The 13,350-nt window shown below is 39.1% G+C and overlaps 1 protein-coding gene across 2 annotated transcripts in view; it reads right to left on the bottom strand.

Annotated features, from left to right (window-relative positions):
• SLC4A4 (solute carrier family 4 member 4) overlaps positions 1-13,350 on the bottom strand; it is a 350,735-nt gene that overhangs the window by 143,008 nt on the left and 194,377 nt on the right. For both annotated transcript variants that reach the window (XM_045079852.1, XM_045079853.1), the window contains exon 7: positions 9,844-9,920. In XM_045079852.1, coding sequence (XP_044935787.1) covers positions 9,844-9,920 — 77 coding nt within the window. The remainder of the gene's footprint in view (positions 1-9,843; positions 9,921-13,350) is intronic.

The following is a 13,350-nucleotide window of genomic DNA, read 5'->3' as shown; positions in this document are numbered from 1 at the left end:
ACGATGTGTACCTCTCCCACTTCATGGTCAAGGGGTGAACAGACCTGTGGTGAGAATGAATACTGACCAGTCTGAACGTCAAGGAGTCACAGGGCATTTGAGCAACGCACAAGTAAGGATCTGTACATGAAGGGAGTATCCACCATGGTCCATGGACGAATCAACTAGCTAACTAATCTACTTTTGCTAACTCTACAGGTTAACTCAAACAGTAAAAAAATTTGAAATCTTGTTGTATTTCATGGGGGTGGAGGGAGGATTGGGCTGTTATTTCCAAAAATTTTTAAATCGCAGTATTTTCCATTTATTGGATAAACCAAATTGTTCACTTGCATGGTTAACCTACAGATAGTCACATTCCAATTTACTACCTTTTTCTCCAAAGAAGAGTATTACATTCAGCTAAAGACCTTATGTTCTGTTACTGATGTTCTCTACAATAGAACGATGCTTCTAGAGTCTCTTGTTTCCCTGTGACTGATGGTTCTGGCCCGCACAGTTATCCTGTCTTTCAGGGGACTGCCACACTTTACTGTCAGTGCCAACAGTTTATTTGGTCTCTCCAGCTAGTTAGAAACTCACAAGCTAAGATTACATGTTATATTTTTATTCTAGCAGCCTTCTCTCATTGACATCCCCCAACACCACTTAGGGTCTGGGCACACAACAAACTACTGGTTGAGCCTTTTAATCACTGTGGCAACAGAAACGTTTGGTTACTATAAGACCCTTAAAAATTTTGTTTTACATTGTTGGTTTAGTTACTAGTAATTCTGGTGATTAGCCTACTCAGCATGGTGTGTGCCTCAAGGACAGATGGAACAGCACTAACTATCAGTTTGACATCTGTGCCTGGGGACCTAAAAAAGACCGTAACCCAAACAAGCAGCACCCCCTGTACGCATTCAGAGGACAGGCTGCAGGGCCAGAATGCAGCTCTACCACTTAGATGCTATTCAACTTTGGGGAAATTGCTTAATCTCTTTGTGCCTCAGCTTTGCCAATATGTAAAACGGGGCTGAAAATACCAACCCCAATGCATTAGTGTAAGTCAGCGTTTAGCTATATTAGTTCTTGTTAATTACTCTTCATAGAAGAACCAACTCAATGCTATCAGGTGAGCCCCCAAATCAACAATAGTGCAGCTAATTTTGACGTTCAAAATTACTACAATGGCTCCCTAAACAATGACTCCGTTATTTTTTTTTTTTTTTTGCCTTTTGTATGTGGATGCACAGAACACTGATTAGGCAATAATGTCAGTCTTGTGTAATTAACTACTGTCTTTCAGATTATAGAAAAAAAATTACTGCTGTTCTTTTATCATGGAGGCAGAGGGGCGAGAAAGGAGAGTTGTCTTCATTTGAGTTCAGTGCGAGGGAGTGAAACCAGACCACTGGTGGTAACACACGGAGAAATCAGGACGCTCTGCTGGTGATTGATAAGGTCATGAGATTCTGTGGAGGCAAATACATCAACCAGCCACTGGATCAATCAGACCAGTGAGCTACAAACGGTGGGGAGCCCTTCTCTTGCTGAAGAAGAGCAAGAAATGCCTCCTCCCATGGAATGGCCTCTTCATCAATCTACTGTGCAGCCATTCCCTGTTGAGAGGGAAATAAAGAAATAGCAAAATCTGCAAATACTCCCCAACATGTAAAGAATGGTTCGATGATTTCTTCATCAGTTATCCCAGACGACGACACTCCTTCAAAGCTCCTAATAAAGCACTTCCACATAAGGTATGAACTTTTCACTGAAGTAACTTTATAGTCTGGATGTAAGTTCACTTAAAATTCTCATGGGGGTGGGGAGTCTGGGAGAGGAAGGAGATGCAGAGCCAAGCTGCAAATGTGTCAAACAGCGCTTCAAAGAGAATACTTGTCCAACTCTTCTTGCAATGTTCCTTTTTGTTCCAAATGCTGACCAAATGCTGACCACCAGGAAGGGCTCTTGAGATGAAGCCATTCTCGGTTGCCAAGGAAATTCCCACAAAGCCTGAAGGCTTTCTTTGAGAGCTGGGGAACAGCAACACCTTTTAGCAGAAGCAGTAAGAAACATACAGGTGGCCAAGTTCACTGCCGCTGTGCTTTTCACCTCTTTGCCTCAGGAGACAGGAGGAATAGCCCGCCCAGAGATCCAATCAGACTGGGAGAATAAACCCAGTTTTAGCCTCAATATTTTAAGCTTCTGAAAAAAGCCCCCAAAGTGATCTGGGAGACAGATGCCAGTGACTGAGATTCTTTTCACTTTAGCAACTCGAGTCGCTAAGCTTTTACTGGAGTGAATCATAAGGAAGAAACTCAAATCTGATTGGCATACAGTAACCCCGCAGTGGAGGAGGATTTATTAAAGTGTTTTAAAAATCTAGGACACAAATTGGTATAAACTTTTGGGAAGGTAATTGGCAATACACAGTGAGCCAGCAATTCCACTTATAAAAATTTCTCCTCCAGAAATACTCACTAAAGAATGCAAAAAAAAAAAAAAAGTTAGAATAAGGTATTTTCTTAAAAGCTTGACTAGTAATTGCAAAGAAAATAACTAAATATCTATAACAGAATATCATGTAAATAAAATAGGATTCTTGTGGACTACAGCCTTTGAAAAGAATAAGGTAGATGTCTGTGGCATTGTTAGTTTCTTTTTTTTTAATAAACATATAATGTATTTTTATCCCCAGGGGTACAGGCCTGTGAATTGCATTGTTAGGTTTTTAAAAATCCAGCTGAAGAACAATATGATCCTATTTGTATTTTATATAAATAAGTATAAAGTTATTTTATGCATAGAAAAAATCTAGAGGACTCTCCATCAAACTGCTAATAGTGGTTATTTTGAGGATGAGAATTTGTGAACTTTTACTTTCTATTTTATTCAGATTTGCTTTGTTTGAATTTTTACAGCAATTCTGTATGCTTTGGAAATCAGAAAAAACTAAAGTTTAAAAAAAATACAGAAAATAACATGTTACTATAGCAGGTTAAGAATGACTCCATGTATATATTTACAATGATCAGAAAGGGTTTTTTAGGGTGCTTGGGTGGCTCAATTGGCTGAGCAACTGCTTTGGGCTCGGGTCATGATCCCTGAGTCCCTGGATCTAGTCTCACATTGGACTCCCGGCTCCAGGGGGAGTCTGCTTCTCTCTCTGACCTTATCCCCTCTCATGCTCTCTCTCTCTCTCTCTCAGATAAATTTAAAAAATTGAAAAATCTTAAAAAAGAAAAGGAAAGAAAGAAAGAAAGAAAGAAAAAGAGTTTTTTAACCAGACCCCTAAGGTTTTTATCATAAGGTATTGCTGTTTTCTGGCTGTGTAACAATTTGTCACTTCCAAAGGGAAAAAAGTCATTTATCTTTTTAATGAAGTCATGGTCAGAAGTAGGTAACATGTGACATGAGAGTAGACATCCATCAAAGATAATTGCTGATGGTATTCCATGACTCTCCTCAATATAGTCCAAGAATATTCATGGTACTGCAATACAGGCAGAACGCTACCTACTGAAAAGAAGATAAAAGGTGCCATCAAATATAAAACATGCCAGTTAATTATTTAAGACATAAACCTGCCACCCCTTTCATTATATGTCCAATCCAGAAATGCCCCAGAGTTGTCCTGAGTGCAATTCTTTCACAGGTACAGGTAAGAGTGAGACCCCACACACACCACTGGTGCTCCTTTCTGAACAATAAAGACTAAGACGCCTGTCACTGTTCCTCAGGCTTCCAGGGAAAGTTGTATGAGTCGTGTGCTCTACCCAGGTGCCACACCTGACGTCAGTCCGCAGTAACATCCACAGGAAAACTAGAGGTACAGAAGCAATCACTCAAAAGCTCGGACACACCACTCTTGGTGGCCTATGTCTGGTTCTGGGACCTTACAACATTTTAACATTTTATTAATAATCATAATTTAATCTAACTAACAGGAAACTTTTTCTTTCTTAAAATACTTGGTGAAACAGAAGAACTTCCTTTACTGACAGGAATAAGATCTTGACGTCTATGGTAAATGTATGAAGAAACAGACTACCCAGTCTTCACAGCTACCAGTTCAATGTGCTGTGGGGCTCAGCCGCTGCTGACTTACAGGAATACCACCAGATGATCCAGCACCCTGGAAAATGCCTCGGCCCTATCACACAGCATCCTCAGTGGACTTTATAAAATGCGAAGCAGTACACACAACTCCCCAGGTAAAACTCCTAAAACAGTGTCTCACTGTACTGAGAATAAAAATGAAAAGGTGGCCCTGTATATTTCCCTGGCCTCATCTACTACTGCATACCAGCTACCTTTGCTCCAGCCACTCTAGACTTGTTTCTTCTTCTTCCCATTTCTTGGATATACCACATTCATTCCTGTTTCAAGGTTTTACTATTGCTTTTTGCTTAGTCTAGAAGCCTCTTTCCCCATATCTTCTCCTTTCTGGCTGACCCTACCTAAAATAGCTTTTCTGAACCGTATCACATTACCCTGCTATATTTTCAAGATAGTATTTGTGATAATGAGAAATTACTCTACTCATTTGTTTACTTGTTCCTATTCTTTATTGCCCTCCTGTCCTCAAAAGCACGGGAGCTTTATGAGTCAAAAAATTTATGTCTCATTCATCTCTGGAATCCTACCCACCTCCGAGAACATTTTGTAGCACAGGATATATTTTTTGAATGAATGAATGAGTTCAAATCACAGCAGCATACAGTTATGGGGTGACTTAAAATTTCAAATTTATTGCAGCCTCACAGTTACTTAAAGTCATATTTCTAAGTTTCACCAAAAAACTCTCCTTTCCTTTACCTGACAATACAAGACAGAGCTTACTTTACTTCAGACAGGTTAATCTGTTTTATTTTCAAGCCGATGCAGAACCTGTTTTTAATTGAATGTTAGTCTTCAGATTCAAATAAATGGCTCTCATGAAAATATAGAATTATGAAAATGGGAAAATCCAACTGTCCCAATTTTAAGTGGGACACAGGTTCATGAAATCAGTAAATGAGAACTTCAAAAAACACTACTAATAACCACTGATTGTTAATTCTTTAAGAATATGGGAGAAAGCATCAGGAGGCAGAAGGAAGCTATATAAAGTGAAATTTCTTACAGAAAAGGAAAGATAATTACAAATATCAGTTTTGTTAATCATCTCAGTGGCAAGCTTATGCCCTCTGAAAGAAGACTCCAAAGATAACCATGGCAGTGGCGACACCAGGTCCCATCAAGGACACCTGGCTGAAGAAACGCTGTAGCCACTGAGCCACAGAGAAGCTCACCGCAGCCACCCAAGCCATGGTGGCTAACGACATCTAAAGATGTCACCACCTCCTCACAACATGCCTTTGTTGTCCAGTTTTCACAGATGCGATTCCATTTGGAGCTCTCCCAACACCAAGTGCTTCAATGGCCCTAAAAATGTGCTAACGATAAGTATTATAACCTCAGAAAATATGAGCCTTTCTTAGCCCCTGCACCTTCTCTGAAGAGGAACCGCGACCACCCAGGGCTCAGTGTGAATTAGAGGGTTTTCTGGCTGAGCTGTGGAAAAGAAAAAGGGGGTGCTATTGTATTTTCCTGTCACCGTGCTTATGAAAAAGCTATTAACATGAAGGGAAGCTTTACATGAGCCTTAGAAAGGAAATCCTCAGAACTATGAAGAAATCATCTCAGCTGAATTGAGTTGACTCATTCCTATATTACACATGTGTAAGAAAAGGATTAAGGGTTGTTCAATCACAACATGTTTCTTGCTAGACTTCACTTTAAGGCAGTCATGCTTAGCAATTTCAAACTTATACAGGGTTTTAATGGTTTCATCCTCTTAGTCTCTGACAAATTATTTAAATCCAGGTTAATTTCTGGGGGGACAAAAACGACCTCAAAAACAGAAATCAAGACAGACAAGTACATTGGGAGACAATAGGCAATAGGTAGTGCTAAAAATGATCACACTACACTTTAGAAATTAACCTTTAGCCAAATTCTACCAGTAGACCTATGGATAGGATCTCAGAAAAGCTAGCTAAATGAGGTACAGCATAGAAGTGATAACCAGGTAAGAAGTTACAAGGTTATGTGAGCAGCGTCTTTCTGAGGACCTGCAAGGCATTTGCACATCTACTGTATCCACTGTAGTCTTTGCGCTGCCATTCCACTGAAGCTTGATCATGAAATTGTGAGGTGCTGTTGCACTACTGATACCCTGAAAAAAAGTCAGGCCCTTTTAAAATCATTGTACACTTAGCATAGTACTTCTACCAGAGCTAAAGCTAAGAAGTAAAATAATGAGAAAGGTTTTCTTATCCTCACAGCTGATTCCATACTCAAATGCAAATCAGAACTAAGCCACCACATTGGACAAGCACCCATTGCACTTCTAAGTTTTCTTTAAAAACAAAACAAAACAAAAACAGAAAAGGAATGAAAGGAGATAGAAAAACAAATCAATCTAAGGTAAATGGGGAAGGTAACTGGATAATGAAGAAGAAAATCTTCCGTAGCAACAAAATAGAAGAGATTATTTATGTAGATTTACAAGTAGATGAGCTCCAGATGTGGGTTTTTTTTTTTTATCTACTTCTTCCCAGGTGCTTTTCTGCTTAATAAATATAACATCCAAGTTGGAATATTGTTGAAGCATTGAATCACCTAAATTTTGGCTATGCTTTTCTGCCGTTAACTATTTTGAGCTATTTCTCAATAAGGCAGCCGCTACTGAAATCATAAGTACATAGGCTTGGCAGAGCCAGAGAGAAAAAGTGCAGTCCACAGATTTGTTTCTTCTGTTTTCCCAAAACAGAATCTCATAAAAAATATGCCCTCAAATTTTGTCACTATGTTGCTGTCAAAGAAATCCTTCTCCTCTTCATAACTCTGAACATTAAACCCATAGTTCTTATGCTACTGGGAAGTTATATGGCTCCAGGAAGTGGAGAGGCACCATTGCAACTGTTCAAATTGTAGCCAGGCAGAATAATCAGTCAATCAGAAACTTCAGTTCCATTCGGATGGAAGTTTTTAGGGCCAACTTGGAAAAGCATACAGAACAAGTTTGACTTTACTGCCAAGATCATTTCCAGGACATTGGCTAATTAATTATAAAAGCTTTTTCAAAACAAATTTGAGCCTGGCAACCTTTTTTTCCTACCCAGAAGAAAAAAAAAAAAGAGAGAGAGAGAGAAAGATTAAAAAATAAAAGCCTGAGTTTAGTGTGTGTGTGTGTGTGTGTGTGTGTGTGTGTGTGTTTGCCATAGCTTCATCTTCTTTACACACCTTTTTTCTTCTTTTCACCCTAAATTGATCCAGAAGCTTTTGCATTTGAAGTTACTAAAATAGTAAGTACAGAAACTGAAAAATATTAGTTTGAATTCCTAATTTGCCTTTGATTATAGATGGGATCATAGGTCAGTTCAAACCTTCTCTTCAAACTCTTCAGTGGGAAGAAAAGAATAGACTTTCTTCCTCTTTGTGGGATGAAGAGCTCATTGGATTAGCTGCAGTTACTGTAACAGATACAATATGGATGGACAGTTGCTCTTAAAATGATATATTATGTTTTGTTAAACACATACAGTAGGGACGCCTGGGTGGCTCAGTCAGTTAAATGCAGGACTCTTGGTTTCAGCTCAGGTCATGATCTCAGGGTCCTGGGAGGGAGCCCTTCCCGGGGCTCCATGCTCGGTGTCCAGTATGCTACCCCCTCTCTCTCTGCTCCTCCCTCTGTTCACACTCTCAGTTTTTCTCTCTCTCTTTCAAATAAACAGTCTTTTTTTTTTAATGATATATTCAGCAGCCTTCACTTCCTGGCTTTGAAAACAAAAGGAACAAAACTCCTGATTTAAATCATCCTGGTTTCACTTAATAGGAACCTCAAAGAATATGGGATGTTCATGAGAGTCATCAAAGATTCTGGTTTCCAGTTCCATAATCACACAGGTTTTTACAGCTAAATCAACACCCCCAAACCATTATGTTTCAACATATTTCATCTAACACTGGAATCAAAAGCTTATGTAATATGCATCTTAAGCCATCAAATTTCCTCTGCATAGGCCCAGATCTGAAGACACTCAAGAAGGTAAGAAATTTCTCTTAGCCAGCATTTACCAGCTGCTTATTGGCAAATTCCTGGCAAGAGTACTGTCAGTAATAAAAGAAGCTTTAAAAAAAAAAAAAAAAAAAAAAAAAAGTCTTGTCAACCAGATATTCCTAACACTGCCTTATCCTGTATCAAGTCACTGCCTTATTCAGTATCAAGACCCCTGGTAAACCACAGAAACAGAACCTTACTAGTCAATACTGAAGGAAGCCAAAATGGGCCAAATAGTTTTGAGGGCAACTCGAAACGAGTCCTAGTTTACTGAGTTTTCTCTTTGCTGGTACAGCTATGCAGCTTCCAATGCATCCAATATTTAAGTGATTCCCTCCTGCTTATTTCAAGGGGAAGGCAAATATAAGGAGGGGAGCTAGCCATATTAGTATATGAACGGGGAGCAGATCTAGGATTCCAGAATCAGTCTCAATGTAATAGGGAAGTAACTAAGCCTGACCAAAGCAGAGAGTTCCTCTGAGGAACACAAATTAAGACAAGAAGGACAATGCTCAATTTCAGAGAATCTTGAAAGTCAGGTAGGGAAATCTGAACTTGACTTGATAGGAAGGCATTATAAACTTTGATCCAGGAAAGAAATATGAGGACAATCACATGAAAAGCATATTATTGAGATAGGAGAAAACAGAAAGAAGGTGTTAGTTCCAAAGCTTTTTTAGCAATCCAGTCTGAGATGATGAAGGCCTGAATAGGGTGCTGCTGGTGAAGGGAAGGAAGAAGGAATCCAAAAACCACTTCACAAGAAAGCATAAATTCACCTTCCTGTAACTTTTAGAATCAGCAAGGCCTCTAAACCTCTGTCTCTACTCTAAGAGCCATCCAGGAAAGAGGCACATCATCATAAGTCTCCATTGCCTTTGAATATATAATTCAGATTTCTTTAGTCAGGTGGAATTTTCACCCAAAGTAACTCGTTTTGCTTTTTAATGTAAAGTACAAAATTATACCTACTCACCATTTTCTATATCCAGTTGCCAACCCAACTGGGAAAAATAGCCCAAATTCTATCACACTCTTTTTAAAAGACAGTAAACCTAGGGGCACCTGGGTGATTCAGTCAGTTAAGTGTCTGCCTTGGGCTCAGATCCTGAATCCAGCCCCCTGGGATCAAGTCCTGCATCAGGCTCCCCACTCAGTGGGGAGCCTGCTTCTCCTTCCTCCTGCTCTTGCATGTTCTCTCTCTCTTTCTCCTCCTCAAATAAATACATAAAATCTTTTTTTTTAAAGGAGTAAGTAAATCAAGGTTCAAAACCTAATTGCCCTTCATGTCAAACAGGCTACTTTGTTTTAACAAAAAAACTTATGCTGCTAGCAAGACTACCATTACCTTTGCCTGACATATGCCCCAAAAGTTAACCATTGCCAGCACTTCTTAGACCTTTATACTTTACCAATGCACTTTTTCCTAAATTATCTCTTTTAATCCTCACAATAACCCTGTGGCAGGGATTATTATTACTATTTTGAAAACTGAGATAACTCTGGCTCCAAGACTTAAGTTGTCCGAGAGACTATGTCTGTAAGGATTGGAGTCAAGACTAAGTCTTACCTTTGAACTTCACATCCCCTGACATAGTGCTTTCCCTTCCCTCACAGACCACACGACGACAACAACAAACCCATCCACATGTATCAGTCCCTTTTAAGTTATTTCATTTCTAATCTTATTCTAGCATCTTCTGGAACATATTTAGTCTTCAGTTTCAAAGAAGTAGGACTTCTTTGCTTACCTGGTCCTTCTCTGGTTTATCAGAAATGTCATTCAGACTGGAGGAAGTCAGATTCCTATGGGTCATGGCTGGGCTACCTGAAAAAAACAAAAGCAAACCCTAATTAAAGACTTGTTTTCAAAAACACAAGACTTTGGTTGTACACTTCATAAACACTTGTAGATGATGATGAGAATGACAATGATGCTTTAGCTCCACTGGGACCTCCTGAAGAGTTTTCCAGATCACAGGTTGGAGCACATAGATGGTTAAGTTAGAAGTATGTAAAAATCACAAATACCAAGTTTAAGTCTTATTGCCTGGGTCAAGTTCAAGATGAGTTAAACTTTGGAAGAAACATCTAAAACAATACGCATAAAAATAAATTTACTCCTCATTTGGCTTACTTTTTTGTTGTTGTTGTTTCTGCCCTTCATACACATCTTAATCTACCTAGTATCCTTTCGTTTTCCTACCTCCTACAGAGATGGCCTTTTTTTTCTTTCTTCATGTCAACAGTGATGGCTCCAGATTACAAGCCTGGACCTCCTCTCCTCAGGCCTCTGCAGTCTCTCCAAGGTTATCACTCCCTCTGATCAACCCCAAAACCCATCTGTGTTCCCTTTCCCAGCTGACACTTTAATCAAGAAGATATCTCCTTGATGGGCATCCAATCCAGAATCCCCATTCTCTGCCTCAAGGTTGTGCAACCACAGGCCCCTTACTTCTTGCATTCCCATTCGCCAGACTTATATAAGCACATCCCTACTTCCCCCTCACCATGCCAATCTTCTTCTTCACATTAAGGAATGGATTTCATTAGGAATACTTCATTGGAACCAAGCTCCCTGGTGATACAGTGGCTGTGGGTCAAGTCTACTGACATTCCAGCCAATGACTGTCGATACCATTATACAAGAAAAGAGAGGAGGGACATCTAGAAGAGTGATGACCCATCTTCAAGTAGACTATGTTAAGCAAAAGAAAAACATTCTGTTCATTTTGCAGTTGGACCTGCAGCTGGACTTGAAATGTCTAAGCTCACTGAGCAAAAGAGTAACTTTTCAAAGCCAGGGTGTTTGACCCAACCCCGGCAGGGTGCTGAGTAATGCATTCATCATTAATCCTCAATGATCTGACTCAGGCTGGCCTTCACACCAAAAGGACAAGGGTTGAAAAACAAGCACCAAAGTTTGAACATAGCTTCACATTTGCTTCCAAATTATTTTTTAGATTATAGACTTTAACTCTTTCAGATAAAAACATCAACACATAATTTTACCGCTAAAATCTACTCCTAATAATTTAATCTATAAGTAAAAGCAGATCTTTAAAGAATTTAATTGTCTTTAACTACTAAATCAGAAAAATCATAATTTTCTTGAGCTGGCAAGACAAGGTATTTTCCACTCTGCTGCATTTCATTGAGTAAGCATGGCCTAGATCTCTTAAACCCTTTACCTGGTGGGACATTTTATTCTAGGAAAATCTGAGCACAGGGCATTTTTCAAAGGAAAGTTACATCTGAAAAAATGCTTTATGAGCAAAATTAAAAGAACCTTTTTGAAGGCGACATTTTTTCTTTGAACTACACACCAGGTTTCCAGCGTGCACTCAAAACAAAAGACACCAGGTACAAACATGAATGCTCCCAAACAATGCTGGGCTTGAAAGTAATGGGAAATGATGAGTAGCTCTAATTTTGTACCTCACATTAGAAGTAAAAGCAGTTATTTGGACTAGCTGGATGAAAACTCTACCTGAATAACTGAGGAAATCTGAACCATATATTCCTAAAGCAATGACGCCTTCACAATCCTAATAATAAATTAAAAGCAGTTTATGAAAATTAATAGATAAGACTGATTTCTAATTACCAAATCAATTGATGTAAGTGGCAAAACTGAAATAATCTGAAAGAAGTTTCATTAACTAATTTAAATTTTGTGGGAAACATCCTAAGTTCATTCATTTTCTTTGGAAACTATAAACACTGCAAAGGTTCATTTTAACCAAAGCACTGTCCTACTGCTGCAAAATCTAAATAGGTAGAAGTCAAATGAATAAAGCTTTTATTACTATGGTAATCTTGACTGATATCACAACTTTTCCAAGAAACCTCATTTACTGCCTCACCATTTCTCCCAGGATAGTAGGGATGTATTTGTACTAGACGGGGAGTCCAAAGAAGGCACAGGTCCAAGGAACATGGAGGAACTAGATGCGGGAAAGTAGGCCAATGTTAAGAAATAACCAAATCTCAACCACAGGAAAAAGTTTGGAAGGAATTCAAACACTTGGAAGCTCAAGAAAGCTGCTCATCCTGCTCAAGAAAGTCTGGATAAACCAGGAAATCAAATAAGAACTTAAACAATTCATGGAAACCAACGAGAATGAAGACACATTTGTCCAAAACCTATGGAATATGGAAAAGGCTGTCCTGAGGAGGAAATAATGGCCATCCAAGCCTCACTCAAAAAAACTGAAAAATCCCAAATACACCAACTCTCTTTACACCTCAAAGAAACAGAAATAAAAAACAAATTAAGCCAACCCCACACACAAGAAGGGAAATAATCAAGATTAGAGCAGAGATCAATGAGTTAGAAACTAGAGATATAGTAGAACACATCAATGAAACGAGAAGCTGGTTCTTTGAAAGAATCAGTAGGATTGATAAACCACTGGCTAGACTAATCCAAAAGAAGAGAGAGAGGACCCAAATTAATAAAATTATAAATGAAAGGGGACAGATCACTACTAACATCAAGGAAATAGAAACAATCATCAGAAATTATTATCAACGGTCATATGCCAATAAATTAAGCAACCTAGAAGAAATGGATGCATTCCTGGAAACCTATAAACTTCCAAGACTGAAACAGGAAGAAACTGACAACCTGAATAGACCAATATCTAGTCACGAGATTGAAGCAGTGATCAAAAAGCTCCCAAAAAAACAAGAGTCCAGCGCGCCTGGGTGGCTCAGTGGGTTAAGCCGCTGCCTTCGGCTCAGGTCATGATCTCAGGGTCGTGGGATCGAGTCCCGCATCAGGCTCTCTGCTCAGCAGGGAGCCTGCTTCCTCCTCTCTCTCTCTCTGCCTGTCTCTCTGCCTACTTGTGATCTCTGTCAAATAAATAAATAAAATCTTTTAAAAACAAAAAACAAGAGTCCAGGACCTGATGGATTCCCTGGAAAATTCTACCAAACATTCAAAGAAGAATAATACCTATTCTCCTGAAGCTGTTTCATAAAATAGAAATAGAAGGAAAGCTTCTAGACTCTTTCTATGAGGCCAGCATTACCTTGATCCCCCAGCCAGGCAAAGATCCCATCAGAAAGGAGAATTTCTGACCAATATCCCTGATGAATATGGATGCTAAGATTCTCCACAAGATCCTAGCTAATAGGATCCAACAGTACATTAAAAAAATTACCCACCATGACTAGGTGATATTTATCTCTGGGATGGTTCAACATTCGCAAATCAACCAACACAATAAAACAAATCAATAAGAGAAAAAAGG

Source organism: Mustela putorius, unplaced genomic scaffold (genome assembly GCF_011764305.1).
Source record: "Mustela putorius furo isolate JIRA1106 unplaced genomic scaffold, ASM1176430v1.1 tig00000430_pilon_pilon_pilon, whole genome shotgun sequence".
In the NCBI taxonomy this organism is placed as follows: Eukaryota; Metazoa; Chordata; class Mammalia; order Carnivora; family Mustelidae; genus Mustela; species Mustela putorius.
The sequence above is the reverse complement of the archived record's forward strand: the minus strand, read 5'-3'. Positions and strand labels throughout refer to the sequence as shown.